Below are 20,500 nucleotides of genomic sequence, written 5' to 3' on the forward strand. Positions count from 1 at the left end.
ATGTTGAATGTTTGAGGAATGAGTGAATATTTGCATGCTAATTGTCGTATTATTTTATTTTATACACACTTTATCGAAATATTAGAATCAGAACAGAGTAGTGATGAATATAAAATCTGATTTGAAAGCTTAGATTTTCATTTTTCATGGAAAAAATATCGTGTTATTGACACCACTAACTGGAAATACACACAATATATTGGTTTCAACTGCAGGTTGACGATCACAAGTACACATAGCATGTTGAATGTTCGAGGAATGAGTGAATATTTGCATGTTAATTTAACATACAACATCGAATTATTCTAAATAAACAGTAAATTCTGTCTATTGTTAAGTGTATTGAACTGTAAACCATGAAAAAGGCACAAAAAAAAACCCTGTGCCTATACTGATACAGTACAAAAAAAACATTAATATATATTGCTGTATCGATATCTTCTTGTAATGACTGCTGCCATCTAGCGGCCGGAAGTCTAATTGCAACACAAAAGTGAACAAAAGCCTTGAATATAAGGATGTTAATTGTAAATACTTGTTAAATACATTTTAGTATATATGGATTTGTTGGAAATAAAATGACTCATCTACATATGTATAAACATATATATATATACTATATCTATATATATAAATAAAAGTTTTCAATCCAACAATAAAGACCATCAACAGTGAACTCCGAGGGTCTCGAGAAGCCAAGAGCAGGATCAGGAAATATAAACTCGTACTCAGTGGGGTCGTCGGTGGTTGTGGGTGGGGTCTTGTTTGCAGTTCGAAAAAAAAAAAAGAAGCACTCCTCTCTACTTCTAGCGACCCCCCCTCCCTCCTTACCCTCCTCCCTCCTCCCTCCTCCCTCCATCCATCCCTCCCACCATCGCTCCCACTGGTCCACCCTCCCCCCACCCACTCTCCTTTTCATCAGCAATGAGGTAATCCCTCGCAGCCTCGTGAAGTGCAGCAAGTGCAGCGAGAGCAGCAGCGACAGAAGATGTCAGGAGCAGGAACATCAGGAGCAGGAACATCAGGAGCAGGAACATCACCGGCTGGAGTCAGTAGCAGCAGCAGCAGCAGCAGCAGCAGTGAGCGGAGCCAGTAGAGCCAGAAGCTCATGCGGTTCCCGGCGTTGACTGTCCGCCGAGAAGCTTTCCAAGCAGGGTTTCATCCTGGAGGGATGAGGGGCTGCTGAGAGCTCCAGGGGTGCGACCGGCTCATCCCCAAGCAAAAAAAAAGGGGGCTCGGAGGGGTTAGATTGGACTGTCCTGGGTGGGGTGAAGACTGCGAGGCGAGGAAAAACCGGGGGGTGAAGAAGAAGAAGAAGAAGAAGCTTGGAGCAGGGAAAGGTGTGTGTTCACCATGACTGAGAGGTGTAGTCTCTGGAGTGCGCTGTCGGCTGCAGCATGCTGCTTCTACCGGGGCTCCTTCATGCAGGTCCAGGTGAGTCTGCTTCTGGGGAACCAGCAACTTCAAATCCTCTCTGTGTCACTGAGTGTTTTATTTAAAATATACTACATTATTATCTGTTTGTTTGCTTGATCTGTACGTGTTAAAATGATAGATTTTTAAATATATATGTAGTAGAGCCAAAGGAATATTGTTGTAATATATGAGATTAATTTAATATGTTGAATTAGTTTGAAAATGTGAATTATTAATACGCCTTAAGTACTTTTATTTAACTTCAATTTTTGTTTTGATGTTAAAAACTTTACTGCCATTATTTAAAAAGACGGCATTAGCTACAGTGATTTCAAAAGCTTGGTATCATGGTATCATGGTATCTGATCTTAAGTAAGTTTTAAAGGAAAACTTCCACATGTGTCATGTATACTTACTCGTATTATGTGGTCATACTTCCAATAGAATAAGGTTCTATCAATTGGAGTCGAGAAAACTTCCATTTCATTACATTCAAGTTTTAAGCGAAGATGTCTGTTTGCATATTTTATAAGTGGAGTCTTGACTTTTAATACATTTTTGATTTCCCTAAAGTGTCTTAAATGTCAAGTGTCAAGACCTTAGATTGCAAGTTGGAACTTCTAATTGCCATAAATGGACAATATATCTGTATATACTGTCTTGAAACAGGATCATCTGCTCTCAACTTTTTCTCGTTTAAGTGATATAAATGTAAAGTTTGCTAACATATAGTTTTGCACACGTTTAGAGCAGATTTGTGCGGCACCTTCTCGCTGTAGACAGAGGGATGATATCATAGGTGTGGGTGTCAGGTGGACGGCATGGGAATAGATGGACGGAGAAAGTCGTTCTTTATCTAAGATGATGGGTGTATGTTTTCGTCTGAGAAAGCGAGTGATGGTGACGCGATCCAGTGTACAGTTCCAGTTTCAGTCTAATTCTGGACTTGTGCCTGAAACCCAATATCGGACTTTATATCTGGAACAATGTGACATTTACAGTGGATTTCCTTCAAGAACAACGTTTTCTCTTGCTGTCAACCTTTCAAGAACTTGTGTCTTGTTTCACCGGTCGTGACCGGAGGGTTTTTGCTAGGACGGCACATGGAATGACTTCGCCACAGGGACTGGAGAACACAGGGTTATTGGAGACTGAATGTGACATTTGAGGAACCGAATATGTGTTGCCTGAGGTTGTTATACTCCACTGGACTGTAGTTGTACTTCTGTTTGGAGATTGTGATGTGTGTTGAATTGTCTATGTGACATACTGTGAGCATATAGCTTGATTTTTGACTGATTATTTAACTTATACATCTTATATTTAGAGCCCTGTGACAGACTGGGGTCCTGTCCAGGGTGTCCCTTGCCTACTGGGAAAGGCTCCAGTCTCCCCGGGACCCAGACCCCGGGATACAATTAAATGAATGTTATATTTAGGGGTGTAAAAAAATCAATATACTAACATATCATGATATTCTTTTTCATGGTACCATATTAACTCTCAACAGCACTTAAAGTATTTTCCTTTGGCCTTCAAATCATAATTTATTTTTTATGAAAGTTTTATGGTTTATATTTTAATGAAGTGTGTATAAAATAAAACTTTTATTTCTTTTTTTCAATTAAACTTCTGGCAATTTGATGGCAAAAGTCATTACATGCATCACAGCTAAAGGAACAATGGAATCCTTCGATAACTGAGGACGAGAGGATACAGTCGACTTCAGAAAGCCGATCTTTCAGTTTTAATACTATTTCCCTCAATAGACATTTGGTCTGTAAATTCTGCAAACACCAAAGTACAAAACTACAAATATATTCTTGTTCATATCGTATCGATATATATCGTTGCACCTGTATCGTGATACGTATCGCCAGATTATTGCTGATCCCTAGTTATACTATCTAAAATAAACACACAAGAAACAGTGGATTCTGATTGACTTCCTGACTCTTTCCTTCCCTAGATAGCTCTTCGTCAAGCATGTGAAGGCATCTGCTTTTGCTTTAGATTGAAGCGCTTGAAAGCGACTAAGTCATAAAGTTCTTCTAATTAAATCTGTCACGGGCGTCAAGTGTGGTGTTGTTGTCAAAGGGTTTTAGTCGAGTGAGTGGGGGTTGAATTAATTAGCTCTTTCAGAATGAGAGTGAGACAGAAGACGGAGTCTTTCATTTGTGAAAAAATAAATAAATAATCGGCTAATTCTCTGTGACATGGGTTTGTTTACAAACTGTCTTATTTTAGTCAGTCGACCAATATTGATTCTCTCAATCCATTCTAATTAAAGATGGTCTGTCGAGCACGATCATGTGTGTCAGGTAACGCAAGTGGTGTGTGTGTGTGTGTGTTTTCCAGAGAAGAAGTGCCGTAATCGTTACTTAGTCGGCACATCCGCCGCCTTATTGATGTTTTCTCTTTGTCTGCCGGGTGTGATTTATGACTTTACTGTCACACGCACCAACAGTTTGCTTGTTTAAACCAATTAATTTTGATTACAAACGAAGCTTGTCGGGTTTTCCAAGGGATTTTAAAGTTTGCGAAAGTCGGCTACAATCTGGAACATCTGGATAATTTGAAAACATGTTTGAGGAAAATGCTTTTTTTTTTTTTAAAGGATCTCTAACGTTTTCACTCTTAAATGTTTATTCTTTTATTTAATTCTTCATAAGTAACCCAGATTATCTTCCCTCCCTGCCGGTGGCTGAAGTTAATCCGTCTTCTCTCGTCCCCTCTTGTTGCCGTATCGCTGCTGAGTCACTAACAGTTGTGCAACAATAACGACAACAAACTAAATAGAAAAACAATTCCACTGTTTCCATCCCTGACGGTGTCGGCGACCTCGGCTCATCATCATCGGCTGTATCGGTGGAGGGAGATTACATTTGATCCCCTGGTCTAGACAGCGGCGTTTTTCACTGTAAAAACACACACATGCGCAGAGAAGAACACACACACATGGACACACACACATGCACTCAGTCATGCTACTTTGCCATTGTGTCTGCATTACGCCCAGAGCTTCCAGTCTGTAACTGGGACAGTAGTAGCTGCCCTCTGGTCCCCCTGCAGTACCCCCCGCTCTAATACCCTCGACACACACACACACCAACACACACACTCGCATAAACAGATGCATGGGCACACAAATAAATAAAGCCGTCCCTTCTCCTGCCCTTTGATTATTTTGAAGTTAATCCTTTCTTTCTACCAGCCACGTTACTCCTCCACCCCCATCCCTCTTTCTCCTCCTCCTCCTCCTCCTCACTGTAGCTCCGACTCCCTGCTGACCCGGCCAGCATGTGTCGGCCATCATCATGCCAGCCAGCGACCGGCCCTTCTGTCCTTAAGCATTCCTGCAGCCTGACCGTGGAAGGTTACCGTCCAACCTCCCAACCTCCCAACATGGCACCTCCCTGCTCGACTGTCTCCGAGGCAAACTGAGTTTAGAGGGTTCAGTCGGTGGCTTGTAACGTCTGCAACTTTACACCAGACGACCGTCGCTGCTGGAGATGGATCGAGTAGTGGATGTTCCTGAAGGATCAACACGAAAGACGTGTTAATAAATATTTCATGTGTAGCCTAATATATCAAGTTTACTCTGGCAATTTACTGGCATCTTCAGTCAGCTGGCAAAGACTTTCTAAAAGAGAAGTATGACTTATCCACTTTTCTACTTTGTGGTCTTGGAAAATCAGTTACTAGTGCCCTCCCTCTTGTAAATGACCGAGTTCCTCACCCTTATGACGAATCACATCCACTTCTTTTTTTTTCCTCAAAAGAAAAAGGATCAAATTTCACCCAAAACACCACACACGTTTTTCTTTTTAATTTTTTTTTTTTTACAGAAAACAAAGAATAAACCTGAATCTCTGAATCTGTTAATTCTACGTTAATCGTTTCCAAATCCTATTTAATTCCAACATTTGGGATTCCGATTGGTCAACCCTGTCATTTAATGCGTCCTCTAAGAGCTTTAAAGATGTACTATTGGCGCATAATTTCATTAAAAAGTAACCCCGAAAGCATCAAGTTGTGGCTCACATGTGGAGAAAATCTACACACTGTATTAATATATTATATATGAAAAATATATTTTTATTTGGCTTTTTAATCACATTACTTTTTATATTAGTTCATTTGTGGTCACTAGATGGCTGCACTAATTTTGTCCTAAGAAGCTAAAGAAACAAGGCAATCCCACTAGATCCTGGCGACAGCTGAGGACGAGAAGATACATTAGACTTCAGATGATTTTAAAGATGATGTTACAACATATTTTGGTTTCAAAACAAATGTATAGTTACAACTTCGTCAAGACTCGTGTGGTCTGTGAATTCTGCAACACCAGAGTCAAGTACTCGGACAATACTACAAACATACCCTTGTTCCTACAGTATTGCAATATATCGTATCGTTGCCTCTTTATCGTGATGCGTATCTTATCGTCAGATCCTTACCAATACACAACCATAGTGACAAGTATTAAGGTGTACAAGCTCTACCCTTTGACAGGTTGTTTTCTAGTAAACCGAGATGACGTATTCCAACAGAAAAGCTCTTTAAACTGAAAGGTTGAAGACGTGGCAGTGAATGAAGGGCGTTGATTTATGTTCATGCTTTTTCCAGGAAAAAACATTGAGTTACTTCGGTTAATACTGTATGCTAAAAGTACTCTCCAGTTATTTACCAACATTCATAAATATACAATTAGTTATGTTTAATCTTTTGTCTCCTCGACCACAAATGTATGGAATGTACTTGTTTGCCCGTCATATACCAAACTGAGGCGTCACTGAGATTCTAAATGAATATATAGCGTTGAAACCTTAGCGGTGCCAAGAGGTCCCAGAAGCGCTCCACGTATCTGGCCTGAAGCACATCCTGGCACCATCGCGTTCCTCATTTGCATCCACCGAGGCCAACTGCAAGAAATAAGATGACATTTTATCACCTTATCACCACCAGGGTCGGGGCATTTTAATCATACTCGAATAAATATAGTCCACGCGCTGTTTGGGAAGTGGTTTAAATCAAGTTTAGTAGTTTCTATTCAGGGAACGCTTTTAGAATCCTTTCCATTCTTTCTATCCTGTCAGTCATATATCGGTGCCATCAAAAATATTAGATGACATATATTAGATTATATTTAACATTTCAAATGTTGAGATTATTTATTGAAATGTTAGTCATTTGTTAGCAATTGGTTTGACTAATTGATTTCAATAATTTGTAAATTGAAATTTTCCTATTTTTATAACATTAAGTTTGATATTCCTGTAATTCAAAAAAATATGTTTTTTAAATTCGTAGCCTTTTACATTCAATATAAAAATGTTGGCATAACAGTGCCACCAGACAATACCAATGGAGTACCGAGCTACTTGATCGAACCTTCAGCCAATCACCTTCCAATATAGAAGTGATTTGATTCAATTAGTCAGAAAATTCCTAAAAAAAACAATTAAATTCAAGCCTTCAATATTCTGATGGCAGCGATATATACCTTCATCGTCCTTCACGTGACAATGAAACATGAATAATTAAAAGTGTGTATCATAACACAGAGATTATCAAGCGTTAGATGGGGTCTTGATATCCTGGAGCAGCTACAGGGGGGGGGGAACCGTCTGCTTTATTGCCTTTACGTCTCGTCTGTACGCGGGTTTAACTCCCAGAAGCGGGTCAGATAATAACATTTATTAAAAAGACGTCGAAGCTTGTCACCTTGGCCCGGTGCCCGTTCCATATACCGTGTCTATAAGCTCCACGGCCTGTACTCGGGATTTATTGGATTTCGTCTGATAAAAACTAGCGGCAATGAGTGAAACAACTTCGCGGTGATGTGGCACTTTTCCGGAGAAAGTAGCAGAATTGTAATAACGGCTGGAGCTTTTGTTGGGTTTATCCCACCCCGTCACAGCAGGTTAACCGGCAATCATATTGTCAGCGGGCTCCTCGGGGGGCCCCGGTGGTCGACCCTTCGCTCGGGCTTCTCCGTGTGTGTGTCGTGTCGGGCTCGACCGTGGCGTGGAAGATCCGCTCGCACTAATGCCGTTATGTGTGTCTGTGTGTCCGAGCCAGAAATGCAGCCAATTGCGCTGTTTTCAGTATTGAAATATTCACCATGTAATCCCCTCTCCTGCACCTCCTATCGCCCTCACCCCTTCCTACCCCCCTCCCTCCCTCCCCAGAGCTTTTCACCACAAATCCTCTTTTGGCGTGCCTGCCTGTCACACCCTGCAGGCTCATAGTGTGAAGGGCAGCTGTGTGTGTGTGTGTGGGGGGGTGTGTGTGTGTGTGTGTGTGTTTGTGGGCGCACATCCTCATTAGAGCGCTGCGACATTTTCTGGCAGTAATGAGGGACAAGCCCGCACCGTGCCAGTTATGTATTTCACATGTGTACACACTTTTACGCCAGAAAGTGTGTGTGTGTGTGTGTGTGTGTGAAAATCGTTTGACTTGTTCATATTGTGTTTAAGGCTTACAATGGCAGATGATAAACTTGGAGGGAAATAATCTTACTTGTGTTTAGGCTTAAAATGTTAGTGATTTATTTGACAGTTTCCCGAACCTTTTTGAGTGACAGTTTTGTACTTTAAGTGCCAAGAATAAAGCACATTACAAGACAATGGATGTAAGTGAGTAAGTAAATTATAGTTGTAGAGCGCTTTTCCAGAACAGGGTCACAAAGCGCTTAAACAATCAAAACCCCAAATCGCGCACTTCTGCATTTAGACTTAATATTTTCAGTGCACAAGTGCATCCCAATGAGCAGTGTGCAAGAATCTAGTGCGCAATGAGCACTCAATTGGTGCACTTAAACGGCAAGAAAATTAAGTGTGTTTCAATGGACACTTTCCATCCTTAACGGCCGCCATCTTAGTGACGTAGATGACGCTAAACTGAAGCTATGTCACTGATGACACGTCATCGGGGAAGATATCACAGAAATGTCTTGAGAAAACACTAATTTTACCACAAAACAACACAACAACAACACAAAAAACACTACTTAATAACTTGTTTCAATTGACAAAAAGCGCTGTCAAGTGTCTGCATTGGTATCGTCTATTTAGTTCACTTTATTTACAAAATGGAACCATCATTGTTAATGTTTTATTTTGTTTTAGGCTTTACATAAAGCTTCTTTATTCTCAGTAATTCCAACATCTATTCACAATCTCGCGCTCCACATTTGCAGATTTGCTGACGACGAAGTTGTTGTTTCGATGTTATTTTCTCCACCGATGCTCGGCGTAAACGAGTCGATGTAGAAGCTGTCGAAGGAGAAGATGTTTTCTTTTGTTGAATCCTCTTGCACAGTCGTTTTTTTTTTCAAACCTGCCCGAACTCATCCCCACTACCAATTACAGTGTTGACACATCGTTCGCACCAAACTTTCCCACTTTGGAAGCCGGTATTAAGAAGTTGCAGGTTTCAGTTGGTGGCTTCATCTGTGACCATCGGAAATATACAGTTAGAATTGGGGAAAACATTTTCCACAGCACAGTTTTTGTGAGTCATCTCCCTTTAGACAAACAAATAAATTAAATATATCAAGAATTCTAATAAAATTAGGGTGAAAGATCTTGAGTCTTGAATCCTGAGTCGAGCCTACAGGCAGATGAAATCTGACCCATACAAGTATTCATTTAGAATTTGTTTTGATTTCTGTTTTGTCCTGCAGTGCACGTCCAAAAATCATCCATAAATCCTGTTAGGCCGATGATTGCTTGAGATGCTAAATGAGTATTTGTGACCTGTCTGTGGTGACGTCCTGGTGACTTGTCAGGGAAAAACGTGTGGTTTTGGTTTTTTTGGAGAAAAAAATAGACGACCACAAAAAGTGATGCGTCATAAACTGGTTCCAATAACATCCCAAAATGCAAAAACAAGTTTTTAAGTGTGTTTACTTTCCCACGGAGAAGAGTCATTTTTCTTTTAAAGCAAAAATAGTATTTTTAAGGAATAAGCGTGATTGATGGTGCGAAGACATCATCTGCTTTAATCCGTCGTCATGAATCGGATTTAGTTTAAACGTCGCTTCTCAAACTCTGCTGCTGCTGCTGATCCAATAATGAATCATGAATCATATGTATGAAGCCTTCATTCAATCGTTTTCATATGACCTTTTGACCTTTTGACAGATTGCCCAGACAACCGTAAAGCCACGCCCACACACACTCGCTATATAGAACATTTGTATTGATCCCTTGTCTATGTGACATCAGTGTTGTCTGGATCTATATTAACTTTTTTAAATTGTATCAGTTTTACTTTTGTCTCCGAGGTCCACAAGTTTCATGGCTGAACAAACCTAAGCGGATTGAGAGCGTACACGCTCCATACATAACGCACTCGGAGGATTTGAAGCAGCCATATATTTCCTCCGAGGCGGTCCAACCATATAAAGAGCCGAAAGTTTCCCCATTTGCTTATGCTAATAATCACATTACAATAATTTAATAACATTCCAAAGCCATATAAAGTTCCCTCAAGTCTATTTAATAAGAGAACCCGGAGCTGTGATGAAGTCATTATTCAGAGACTCCATCAACACACGCGTGGATCAAACAAGTGAAACTGCAGAGGGAGGGTCTTTTCTGGAGCCGCAGGCAAGGTTAAGATTTTCCACGTCAGTGCGTCGTAATCATCGGCTCCTCTGCGCGACATGAATGACCAGAGCTTTGAAATATAATAACCTTCCACGTACACACATGCTGGTACATTAGAGCCGCAGCACTTTTTAAACTGCTGCCGGCTTTGAAAAAAAAAAAGAGATAACAACCGCAGGTTTAGATAACGTCGCCCTTTGGCCATGGTTCTCTTTATCTTCTGCTCGTTTGCATTCGACTTAATCGGTTGTGTTGACCGTGCATCGACAGTCCACGCTCATTAACCTCTGTGTAGTGAGTCCTTACCAAGTTACCAGGTACAGAAAAGTTAGTTCGTATAGTATTGCTGTGAAATACTTAATTGAAAAATAAATTTATCTGAGGTGTCACATGGACTCTGTACACTTTCATTCTTTCCATTAATGAATAAATACACAGTATATGTATATGTTGTGATGTGAAACCTTGTGTAAGTCTTTCATTCATTTCTTATTCATATTTATATAACAAATTATGTGAGTTTGCAGAAATAAGACCATCTTGATCTTGATAAATGTGGGTTTAACTAATTTACCCACAAAAAAATACATTTTCTCAACCAAAAACAATAGAAAAATAACCATTTTTTGGTCATTTTATCTTCGTAGAAGATTAAAAAAAAAGAGCCATTATTAAAATAATAATAATAACGTTTATTTAAAGCACCTTTCAGTACAATACCATAAAACAATGTGGTGGAGGATAAAAACAACATAATAAAACAAGGTGGTAGCAGCAGGTGAGAGGGGTCATGAGGGGTCGGAACAGGTGGGGTTTGAGTTCAGATTTAAAGAGAGAGTCACGACGGCGGAGGTCTGGTGGAAGAAAGTTCCAAAGTTAAGGAGAAATGAACGCAACTGCCACCTCCCACTGTTTTTATGGGTAAAGGGTTGGGTCACTAAGGCAGAGTTGCATAGTTTAAAAGCACCATCACTGATAAAAATATATATTTTTAAGAATGTTACATAGTGCTGCTTTAAATAGCCATGTTATTATTGTGCTGAATCTTGTGTGCCATATGATTACATAAGGCAACTACAAATAAAATAATTTGTCCAAATAAAATGTTACTTCCTGATCCGTGGTGTAAAAAGCTTGGGTGTAAGTCAACTCGTAATACGGTGTACATGAAAGTAAAGAAACAAAAAAACTTCAGTCAGATTAAAAAAAAAAACGTCAGCTGCCAATCCCGAAATGAAACAACGAAAGCATTGGGGTGGTGTTGGCATGCGTTGACTCACTCTCCGGAGTCTCGTGGATACACACTTCCAGCCTGGCACGTGGTGAGAAAGACGCAGCTGACGGGGTGGGGAACATAGTGAAGGGATTCGAAGCAGCAGTTCGGCAATTGTTGGCGCTTTTTAATCTTTCGACCTGTGCTGACCTTGGGGAATGCAGGGGGTCACGGGCTGCACCTTCAGGGTCTAGACTTTTTCACAGATGAAACAAAAGATTTTTTTTCTTTCTCTCTGGCCTGTGTGGGTCTTTCATTGTTTGACACAAAAGGTAAAATTATCTGCTTGAAGATGATCTAAGATGAAGCAGCAATATTGATCCATTGAACATTCATTTCAACTTTAATTGGATGTATTGTGATGTATAAATGAATCCGTTTGTCATGATGGTTAAATACGTATCTGGAAAGCTGGATGTAGTCACGTAGGATTTGAAAAAGTTAATCTTCTCACTCCTTCAGCCGCATCATTTGGCAAAACCGTCATGTCATGCAGTTTTTTAGCTTTTTCAGGAGAGTCATTTCGTGCGAGAAAATTCCAGCCTCCTATTTCTCCCGTTGTAGTCGGTGTTATTACTGATCCCGCTGGGATTTTGAGATCGACTGGAAGTTATGAAGGTCGTCGACCTCTGCTGGGGGATTTTAATGCGAGGTTTTCTTTTTGAAAAGAGCCAGGGTTGTTAAAGCGTCTCTGGATGATTTGCAGCGAGCAGCTGAGAATTGCGATGAGCACGAACTCCCTCCCCGTGGCTGCTTCAATCACACACTTCCCCAGGACTTCCATGAATCCATACATACCAACATACCTGGATCCACAGATCTGGATGAGGCTGGATGATGGGTTTTTTTTCAGTCGAGCTCTTTTTAAAGCTAAAGCGAGCGTGTGATTGAGGCAGAATTAAAGTCTGCAGACTTGTTAACGACTCGGGCTCTCGTGCTGATGGGAACCAGATGAAGACGCTGGTGAGAAGATAAAACCGATCTAATTGAATGAAATGAGATGGTTGTGCTGGATGTAACTCAATTCAAATCAGATCAACACTCGCCGTAATAAGATTGGACTCATGCGGCGTGCAGTCATTGATCATGCGCCGCAGTGTTTGGAACTCATGCATGCACATGATTATTTAGTTTTAGCCTAGAAATGAATGTCAGGAGAGACGTTTGAGTTTCTATTGAATGAAGAACCACAGACAGAGGCTTCATTTATACAAGGAGACGTATGGTTTAATGTGAGAATAATGCAACACATTAACAACAAAATTCATGCTAGCATGAAATCATTGCTTAACCAGCTGCGCAAAGTGAAGATGATCCGATTCAATGTATTAATGAGAAATATTTTGAGTCAGTTTTATTCACACGAGTGATTACAAAAATATATTGGCTTTTAAATCTTGTTGCATGGTTGTTCTAAAAAATAAAAAGTGTGCAATAGAATCTTATTAGTGTTTAAATGCAAGTCAAGTGTCATTGTTATTAAAAAAAAAAACACAATTCATAAAGTATTTTTACCAAGAACATGGTCAATTTCTTACAAATTCTTACAAATCCTACATAGAATTAGTACCCAACATTATAATTGAAAAAAAACAATCTATTTTCAGCTAAATTCTTATGGATTGTATTACATTTTATAGATATTATGCACTTGATAAAAGTATACACAAAAAAGAGAGGGAAACCCAGTTTGCCATGTGTTCTCTGTCAGCGAACAAATGTCTTTCCTTCAATATCTGTTTTACTCTTATTTTAGACATGAATCATCTCTGTGTTGTATTGTTTGTGGCATTTCTTCTGGTAGTAAATAAAGACACATAAGTCACATCAAACAGGGTTATATTAAGGCATTTTTTAATGAAAAAAGTTCCTGTTGCAGAAAGACTTAATTTCCGACATATTTCACAATGTTCTCCTTTATTCTGTCGTCTCCAAAACTTTGTTTTAAAATACTAGTACAGTTTTATTTTTATAATATTGTCAAGGTTTTTTTTTTAATTACCTGTACAACAGTGAGGCTTTAGCTAAAGACCAGAGGACGTCAGTTCAGATAGGATTTGAAACATGGATCGCTTCATGAATGTCAAGACTGTTGTGAAACAATCCAAAACTTTCTGAGAAAAGCTTTAGGACAGGAAAGTTAACACTAGCTCACGAGTGCTGAGCGTGCATAAACCAGTGACTGTACCGAGTCAGAAGTGTTCGGGTCAAGAGTAGCTCGCTCGCACATGGAACAGGCTGTTTGTGTGACACATATTGTCGAGTGTGAAGCTGAGGTGGGAAGTGTTACTGTTTACAACCAGTAAGTCCTGTCTGCTTTACTGTTATTTCAAAAGTGTCGGACAGGTTTTGTTTCGTCTCTGAAACTGTTGGATCAGGGCAAATTCACCAGAACTTTAGACTTGGATGCATTTTTTTTTGTTGTAATAAAGTAAATGGCGAAACTACTGTTGATCGGTTAATCCCCAACAGTTGTGTACAGGTGCTGGATGTGCAAATAGAGGCTGAGGTTATTACACATGGAACATAATAGAAAGGTTAAAATGGGGGAAAAAAAACATTCTTAGCAGTTTAGCAGATACGAATGGGTATCGATTCGAACATTTTCGATACCAGTACTGATACTGATATCTTCACTTGCAAACCGGTGATACAATTGTACTTTTTTTGATTCCAATTCAACAAGTAATTTCTATCAAAAAATACATTTTGAAACACTTTCTAAGAAGCGAAAAATGTAATTGATCTAACCCGCTTTTGTCAGTTTTCTTCAGAAAAATCCACACGTTATTATAGTTTTGCTCACATGAGGGTACAAAAACTCTGCAGAGAAAGACGGAGCATTTTTTGATACTTGGTACTACAGAAGGATTTTGGTTTGTGCCACAAAAGAGTAAAATCTTAACAGCCAACCCTAGTTGTGGATCACTGGAAAACGATTCGGTATTTTGCGATACTTCAAGAACCAGGATTTATGTGTAGTATTGTTCAAATGCATGACTCTGTTGTTGCAGAATTTAAAGACCACTTGAGTAAGTCGTAACTTCTTCCATTTGTTTGAAACCACAATATGTCCAACCATCAGCTGAAAAAAAAGCTGCTGGAGTCGACTGTATCCTCTCGTCCCCAGTCATTGCCAGGATCTGGCAGGGTTAAAATAGTTCCTTTAGCTGCAGAGGCATGTTATTTCTATAATAACATAAAATCTATAATTATTTGATTGACACTTAATTGAAATAATAATGAAATATGATTTGAAAAGCAAATGTTTTTTTGAATTTAATTGATACATAGCGGTTGTGAAAATAATATCAGAATATTCGAAGTGTAAAGATAATTTCTAACACCATGAACTGGAAGTACACAACATCTGTGTAGGATGATAATACACGTACACACAGTGTGTCGAGCGTCTGAGGAACGACACTAGATTATCGGAGCGATGGAAGAAGGTGTGGGTGTCATCGGGGGAGGAACAGATCCAGACTAACGAGAGCGAACGTGCAGTATTTTGACACGCCAGTCAAAATTTCCCATGAGCCTCACTTAGGAAGAGCCTGCTGGGCATCTCCCCTGGGAGTGTTTACTCTCGCACCTTCATGCATCTTCTTCCTGCTTTCTTTATGTGGCTGTCTGGAAGCTAGCGAGAGGGCAAGGCCCTTCCTAACACTGTGTGAAGAACTGAAAAATACTCTTCAGCGGTGTGTGTGTGTGTGTGTCTGTGATGTTTATTGCATTTGAGAGTCCCAGCTTGCACTTAAAGGTCCATCTGCATCACCATGACAACCGCCCGATAACAACAAGCAGACAACACCCATCGTAACTTACCCAACCCCCCATCAGCTGTGTGTGCAGACGTGCACGCTTCATTACGTTCACGTTTGATGTATGTGTGTGTGCTGCGTGTTGCGTTTTTGGCGAGAAGCAGGTCCATTAAATGGCAACCCAGCAGGTCCTCTGTGTGATGGACAGAACCCCAGGAGCTCAGAGACGAGTGGACACACACATACACACACACACACACTGTCTCTGTATGAATGGAAGTGATACCTCAGCAGCGCTGACTCAACCAGCCAATCATAGAGCTCCCTGCTCAGCCTCCAGCAGAAGATGACATCATCAACAACCAATGGCAGCACAGCTCCAGGGTGTGCGGCTCTCTCTTCTGGTCTTCACGACGAGACCAGGAAGTGTTTACTCGTGTACACTGAATACTAAAACTCAACCTAAAGCAGACGCCCATGAATGATTATCTTTGCTGTTTCTTCTCTTCTTTTTTTAATCCCCGTCAGTTTCCTCACAACCGTTTCCCGAGCGCCTCCTCCTCCTCCGCGGCGAGTTTGTGTGTCAAGTACCAAGGCCGGTCGATACGTCATTGTTTGTTCTGTGACTAAGCAGAGTGTGTACTGACGTGGCAGTGAGTCTGCTGTCACCGTGACGGCACATATCAATGACGACCTTTCGTGTCGCGACCTTCCATCTTAATGACTTTGCCACAACATGAACGCGCACCGGCATCTGAATATATCTCCGTCCTGTACTGATGACATCGTGGAAAAGATGCGACAGCATTTAGAACTTTTAATTTCTTTATCTTTTAGATCAGTGGTTCACAACAATGTACTGGTCCTTGAGCATTTGATACCGGTCCAAACAGAAAAAAAGTATTAAGATAATTCCTGTTCATTTCATTACAAGGCTGAAAGGTGTTTTATTTTGAAAATAGATGGGATTTAAAAAAATAATATTAGCCTGTGATGCCTTGATACGTCAAGATGCTTGTTTCAGTCAAGTTTACCAAAATGATGATCCTTTAAACTACTGAAAATGACAAAAACATATCTACATTAAACCATCTTAGAGCTCTTCCTGATGTATCTCTCTCTCTGAAATCTTCTAAGATCCTGGCGATGACTGAGGATAAGAGGATACTATCGAGAGCCATGTGGTCTGTAACGTCAGAGTCAAATACTACAAGTATATCCTTGTCCCTACAGTATTGCATTATACCGTATCGTTGCCCCAGTATCCTGATACTTTTTTGTCACCCGGTTATTACCAATGCATACCTCTAAAGGTTAGAATTTTTTATGTACTTAATGTGCTATTTTATTTTAAAATTTAACCAGTATGTGGTGCAAAGGTTGGGGGACCCCCGTCTTAAAAAAAAAATGCACCAAACACAAGACCTGGGGGCCAGAAAAAACGCCTGGAATGAGTCGTGAACCACAAGGATGTCGTGTGCTCTTCAGTTACGAGAAGATGTGTAGACCTCCTGACAATTATACTGTACAGTAGATCAGTGGTGTTAAACTTAATCATAATATTATAGCTGTGGGACAAACAAAATGTATTTTTTACCTGAAAGGAAGTTTGAGTGAGGTTTTGATGTTCTTTCTCCTCATTTCATTGTTTGAGACTTTATTTATCTTGTGTTTAAGCTTCTTCAAACAAATTCCTTTCCTTCAACATCAGTTTTACTGTAACTATTGACATCAATAGTCTCTGTTCCTTGTTTTTATCTTAAACACTGGCATCTACATAGGTCACCATAATCCACACAAACGTGAATCTTCCTTGTTCTTGAGATAACGGTCTGACAGGCCATATAAAATGACTAGGCAGGCCGCGATTGGCCCTCGCACCGGTGAGTTTGACACATGTGATGTAGCTCGTCAATAATTTTTTTTTTTTCTTCTTTTGAAACCACTGTTTTGGTGGATTCAGGATAAGTTTATTAGGTGACGATTAGGATTAAAGCATCACAGCATCTTTTTTTTTTAATATATTTTCTAAGTTGATTAGTTACATTTTGTAGTGATCAAACTGTATATACATATTTTAACTTGCTCCCCATGTAACTCTTTCCTTGGGGGAACCAGGCCGGGCATTATTGACAACAACTTGAGCCCCAAACTGCTTAATGTCAGTGGGTCAGAGACGGCACTTGCATTCATTTTCCAGTTGAAGAAAACTAACCCCAACCATTAAAAGAAACAAAAAAAACAACCCAAATCATCCATAGTGCTGTTTCAAATCATGAAACTTTACTATGAAGCCGAGTGTGGGATGGATCTTCATAAAAATGTCTCAGTCAAACAAGTCATTCCGTCTCAACTTCTCTCTGAAGCCCCTCCCCTTCTGCCAATGAAACAACAGTCATAATATTTCCATTCTCCTTTTACTCTTCCCATTAGAAAACAAACAAACAGCAGCGATCCCACTCCTCCCGCATCCATTCAGGCGACGGAGAGAAAAGGAAACCTCAAGGGAAAGTGAATGCTGAGCTGTTAAGCTTCACAGACAGCCTAGCCTGATAAAAGTAATGTTGTCACAATGTGTTTGTCCGGGGATTTTCCACACCACAATGTAACTCTTCTTATCTCCTCCGCTGAAGTGCTGGTGTCTAAGAACTCTTTATTTCCGTCCACTAGAGCCGTGTCTTCCAGCTTATTGTTGTTTTTTCTCTGCTTTGTTTGCCTCCTGTCCGGTTGATTTATTTCCTGCCGTTAATTATTTACATTGATTTATGATTGTATTCTTTTATTCTCTCGTCCTCTATAGTGGAGATTTGGACGAGACCGTCCAGCTTCTGTCACTCGCCTGTCGCCCCATTATGTCCCCCCCCCTGTTTAACTGTCCAGCAGAGGTGCATTGTGGGTTTCTGGACCTGCCTTTTACAAATGTCACTGTTAAGATAGATGGTTCTCCTATGGAAGGTAATTATTTGTGTGCGTGTGTTCACGGGATTGCCAGCAATTTATTCCCTGATGTATGCACGATTACTGGCACCTGGGTCCAAGTGTGTGTGTGTGTCTGTCTGTGTGTGTGTGTGGTGCAGTAAAAAAAAGACGACGGGAGGTTGGTATTGATGAGTACTGTGACCTTCCATCCATCAGTTTCCTGACCTTTTACCCCTAAAAGCCTGCAAATTAGCTATTAATGGTTCAACCGGGAGCAGGCGAGATGACGGCTCGTGGCCCAGAGCACGAGTGTGCGTCTTTGTGTGCGCTTTCTCCTGAACTGTATCTGCTGCGAGCGAAAAATCATCCAACCTGCTTTGAACGAGGCATCATTAGCATGTCGTGACTTTCATTCGACCTCTTATTTCCCCTTCATTTGTGCACATTGGGCTATTTTTAGGAGTTTTTGTCTCACTGTGCCACCCTGATATTCTCACACATGTGCTTCATCTGAAATCCTTCTGACTGTGCCTTCAAACCTAACTCAGTCTAACTAAATAATAATAACCTTAAGTTAAAACGGCTTTAAACGAAAAATATATGAAATGAAATAATGTGGTTATTTGGGCCCCTATGAAGTAATAATTTGTTAAAAGCAAAAAAACGTTTTTTTTTCCAAGAGAAAAACTTTTATTCAAGATGTAACATTAAGACGCACAATCGGGAACTGAATAAATGCCCTTTTTCTTCTCTGTGAGCTACAGAAATGAAATATTTATTGCCCCCCATCAGGAAGAATTATTGATTTTAGTTAGAACATTAATTTTTGAAAGACTATCAAATTAAGCTTCGGGCTTTGAGGTGATATATTCAATGATGTCAGTGTGGCAGCGGTTGTTAAAGAACTCAATCAAAAAAGGTTTCACCATTAAATTCCATTTAATTTTGAATTAATTTTTAAAGTGTATCGCCCGACAAAGTAGCACCTGCAGATATTTGTCTTACGAACTAGTTAGTAGCTGTCAAGTGTGACAAACAAGGGGTTCAAGCGCCGCTGTTGTGATGTGAATTTGGGTTTTTCAAGGCAACAATTAGTCTTTAAAAATCAATCCTGCTGTGAGGCCTGGGACGCCAGCCAGTTGTAAAGTGGAGAACCTCATTAGAAGTGGATGTAGGGAGAGACAGCGGGGGTCAGCAATCCTTAAATCTGGATCTGCAAGTTAGTGAACCACATGGTTTACTTTCTGTGTCATTGAATCTGATTTGGGTTGTTTTTTTTTGCATTTGCATAGTGTTTCAAGCCAATTTATTAGCCTTTTTTTTTAATATGTTTATCTTTGAGGACTGCATCCTAAAATATGGGTGTAAAAACTATTGATACACTTAAAGAACAACTAACTCCAACTCCCCTGACTTACTTGCATGTTTCAAATGTTGAAGTTTTCCTCTCCAAGATATAGTAAGTCCCTCATCAGGACAATGTTTTGAAGCTATTACTTTATAAAGTTCTTCACAGTCTGAAATCTTGGCGAACGAGAGGTTATGAGAGCACCTCCAGACATCTGTAATCACACCCGCTTTGTTTATACAACAAGTCCATCGGAGGTAGATGGCGCGCGTGAAAAACCTTGATGCTTGACCAACTGCAGCAGAGTGGGTGTGGTTATGTTAAACAAGATTGAATCTCCAGAAAAACAGTGTTTTCAGTGGGCGGGGCCTAAAGACATTATCTAATTCAAAAATCTTTATTTAGTTTTGTACAAACAGAAACATGCTGATGAGTACAATAGAGTCCAACATCTATTTAAGACACACTTAAATCAACTCTTTAGTTGCTGTTTAGGAAAGATCTTGATTATTATTCTACGATAGTTTACCTAAATCGCAGTTAAATCGTATAAAAGAAACTCAAGTCATCACAATATATCGTATAGTTTACTCTGTATCGCGTTACATATCATATCACCACATTCTTCCCAACACACCTCTATCCTAAAATGTTGTTACTTTTCTTTTCCCTTTCTTTGTGCTGCACTTGTTCTTGGTGTTTGTCTTGAAACAAACGGATGATTCTGCTGACATGAACACACACACACACACACTCCCACACATTCCCTCGCCAGCAAGTATCCTGCTCTCAGACTCAGACTGAGTGGAGAGAGAGAAGGAGAAAGAGAGGGAGAGAAAGAGAGAGGGAGACAGAGGAATGATACTGTATGTGCAGAGACGGCAGGTTAGAGTGGGCTGCAGTGAGAGATGAGCTGACAGGCCAGAGATGGAAAGAGAGATGATTTGCTGAAAATAGATGGTGGAGGACGTCCAGTGGAGGTATGAAGTGATGGCAGAGGAGAAAGGGAAAAAAAAAGAATGATAAAGTAGCAGGCGGATCAATTGATGCTCTATTAAAGAAGGAGACATTGGTCTTCCCTCCATTTATTCATCTGTGTTTTTGAGTAAACACCAAGATGGAGACAAATAAAGTGTTAAGGCTGCGATATAATGAGTGGATG

The 20,500-nt window shown here is 40.1% G+C and overlaps 1 protein-coding gene across 3 annotated transcripts in view; it reads left to right on the forward strand.

Moving 5' to 3' along the window:
• sh2d3ca (SH2 domain containing 3Ca) overlaps nt 1-20,500 on the forward strand; it is a 68,931-nt gene that overhangs the window by 15,714 nt on the left and 32,717 nt on the right. The window contains exon 1 of one of the 3 annotated variants that reach the window (XM_087791304.1): nt 1,316-1,434. The exons of the other annotated variants lie outside the window; for them this stretch is intronic. Within the exon in view, the coding sequence (XP_087647430.1) occupies nt 1,354-1,434 (81 nt within the window). The 5' untranslated portion in view covers nt 1,316-1,353. Of the gene's footprint in view, nt 1-1,315; nt 1,435-20,500 lie in introns of those variants that run through there. 3 annotated transcript variants of the gene reach the window in all.

Source organism: Callionymus lyra, chromosome 5 (genome assembly GCF_982586985.1).
Source record: "Callionymus lyra chromosome 5, fCalLyr1.hap1.1, whole genome shotgun sequence".
Taxonomy (NCBI): domain Eukaryota; kingdom Metazoa; phylum Chordata; class Actinopteri; order Syngnathiformes; family Callionymidae; genus Callionymus; species Callionymus lyra.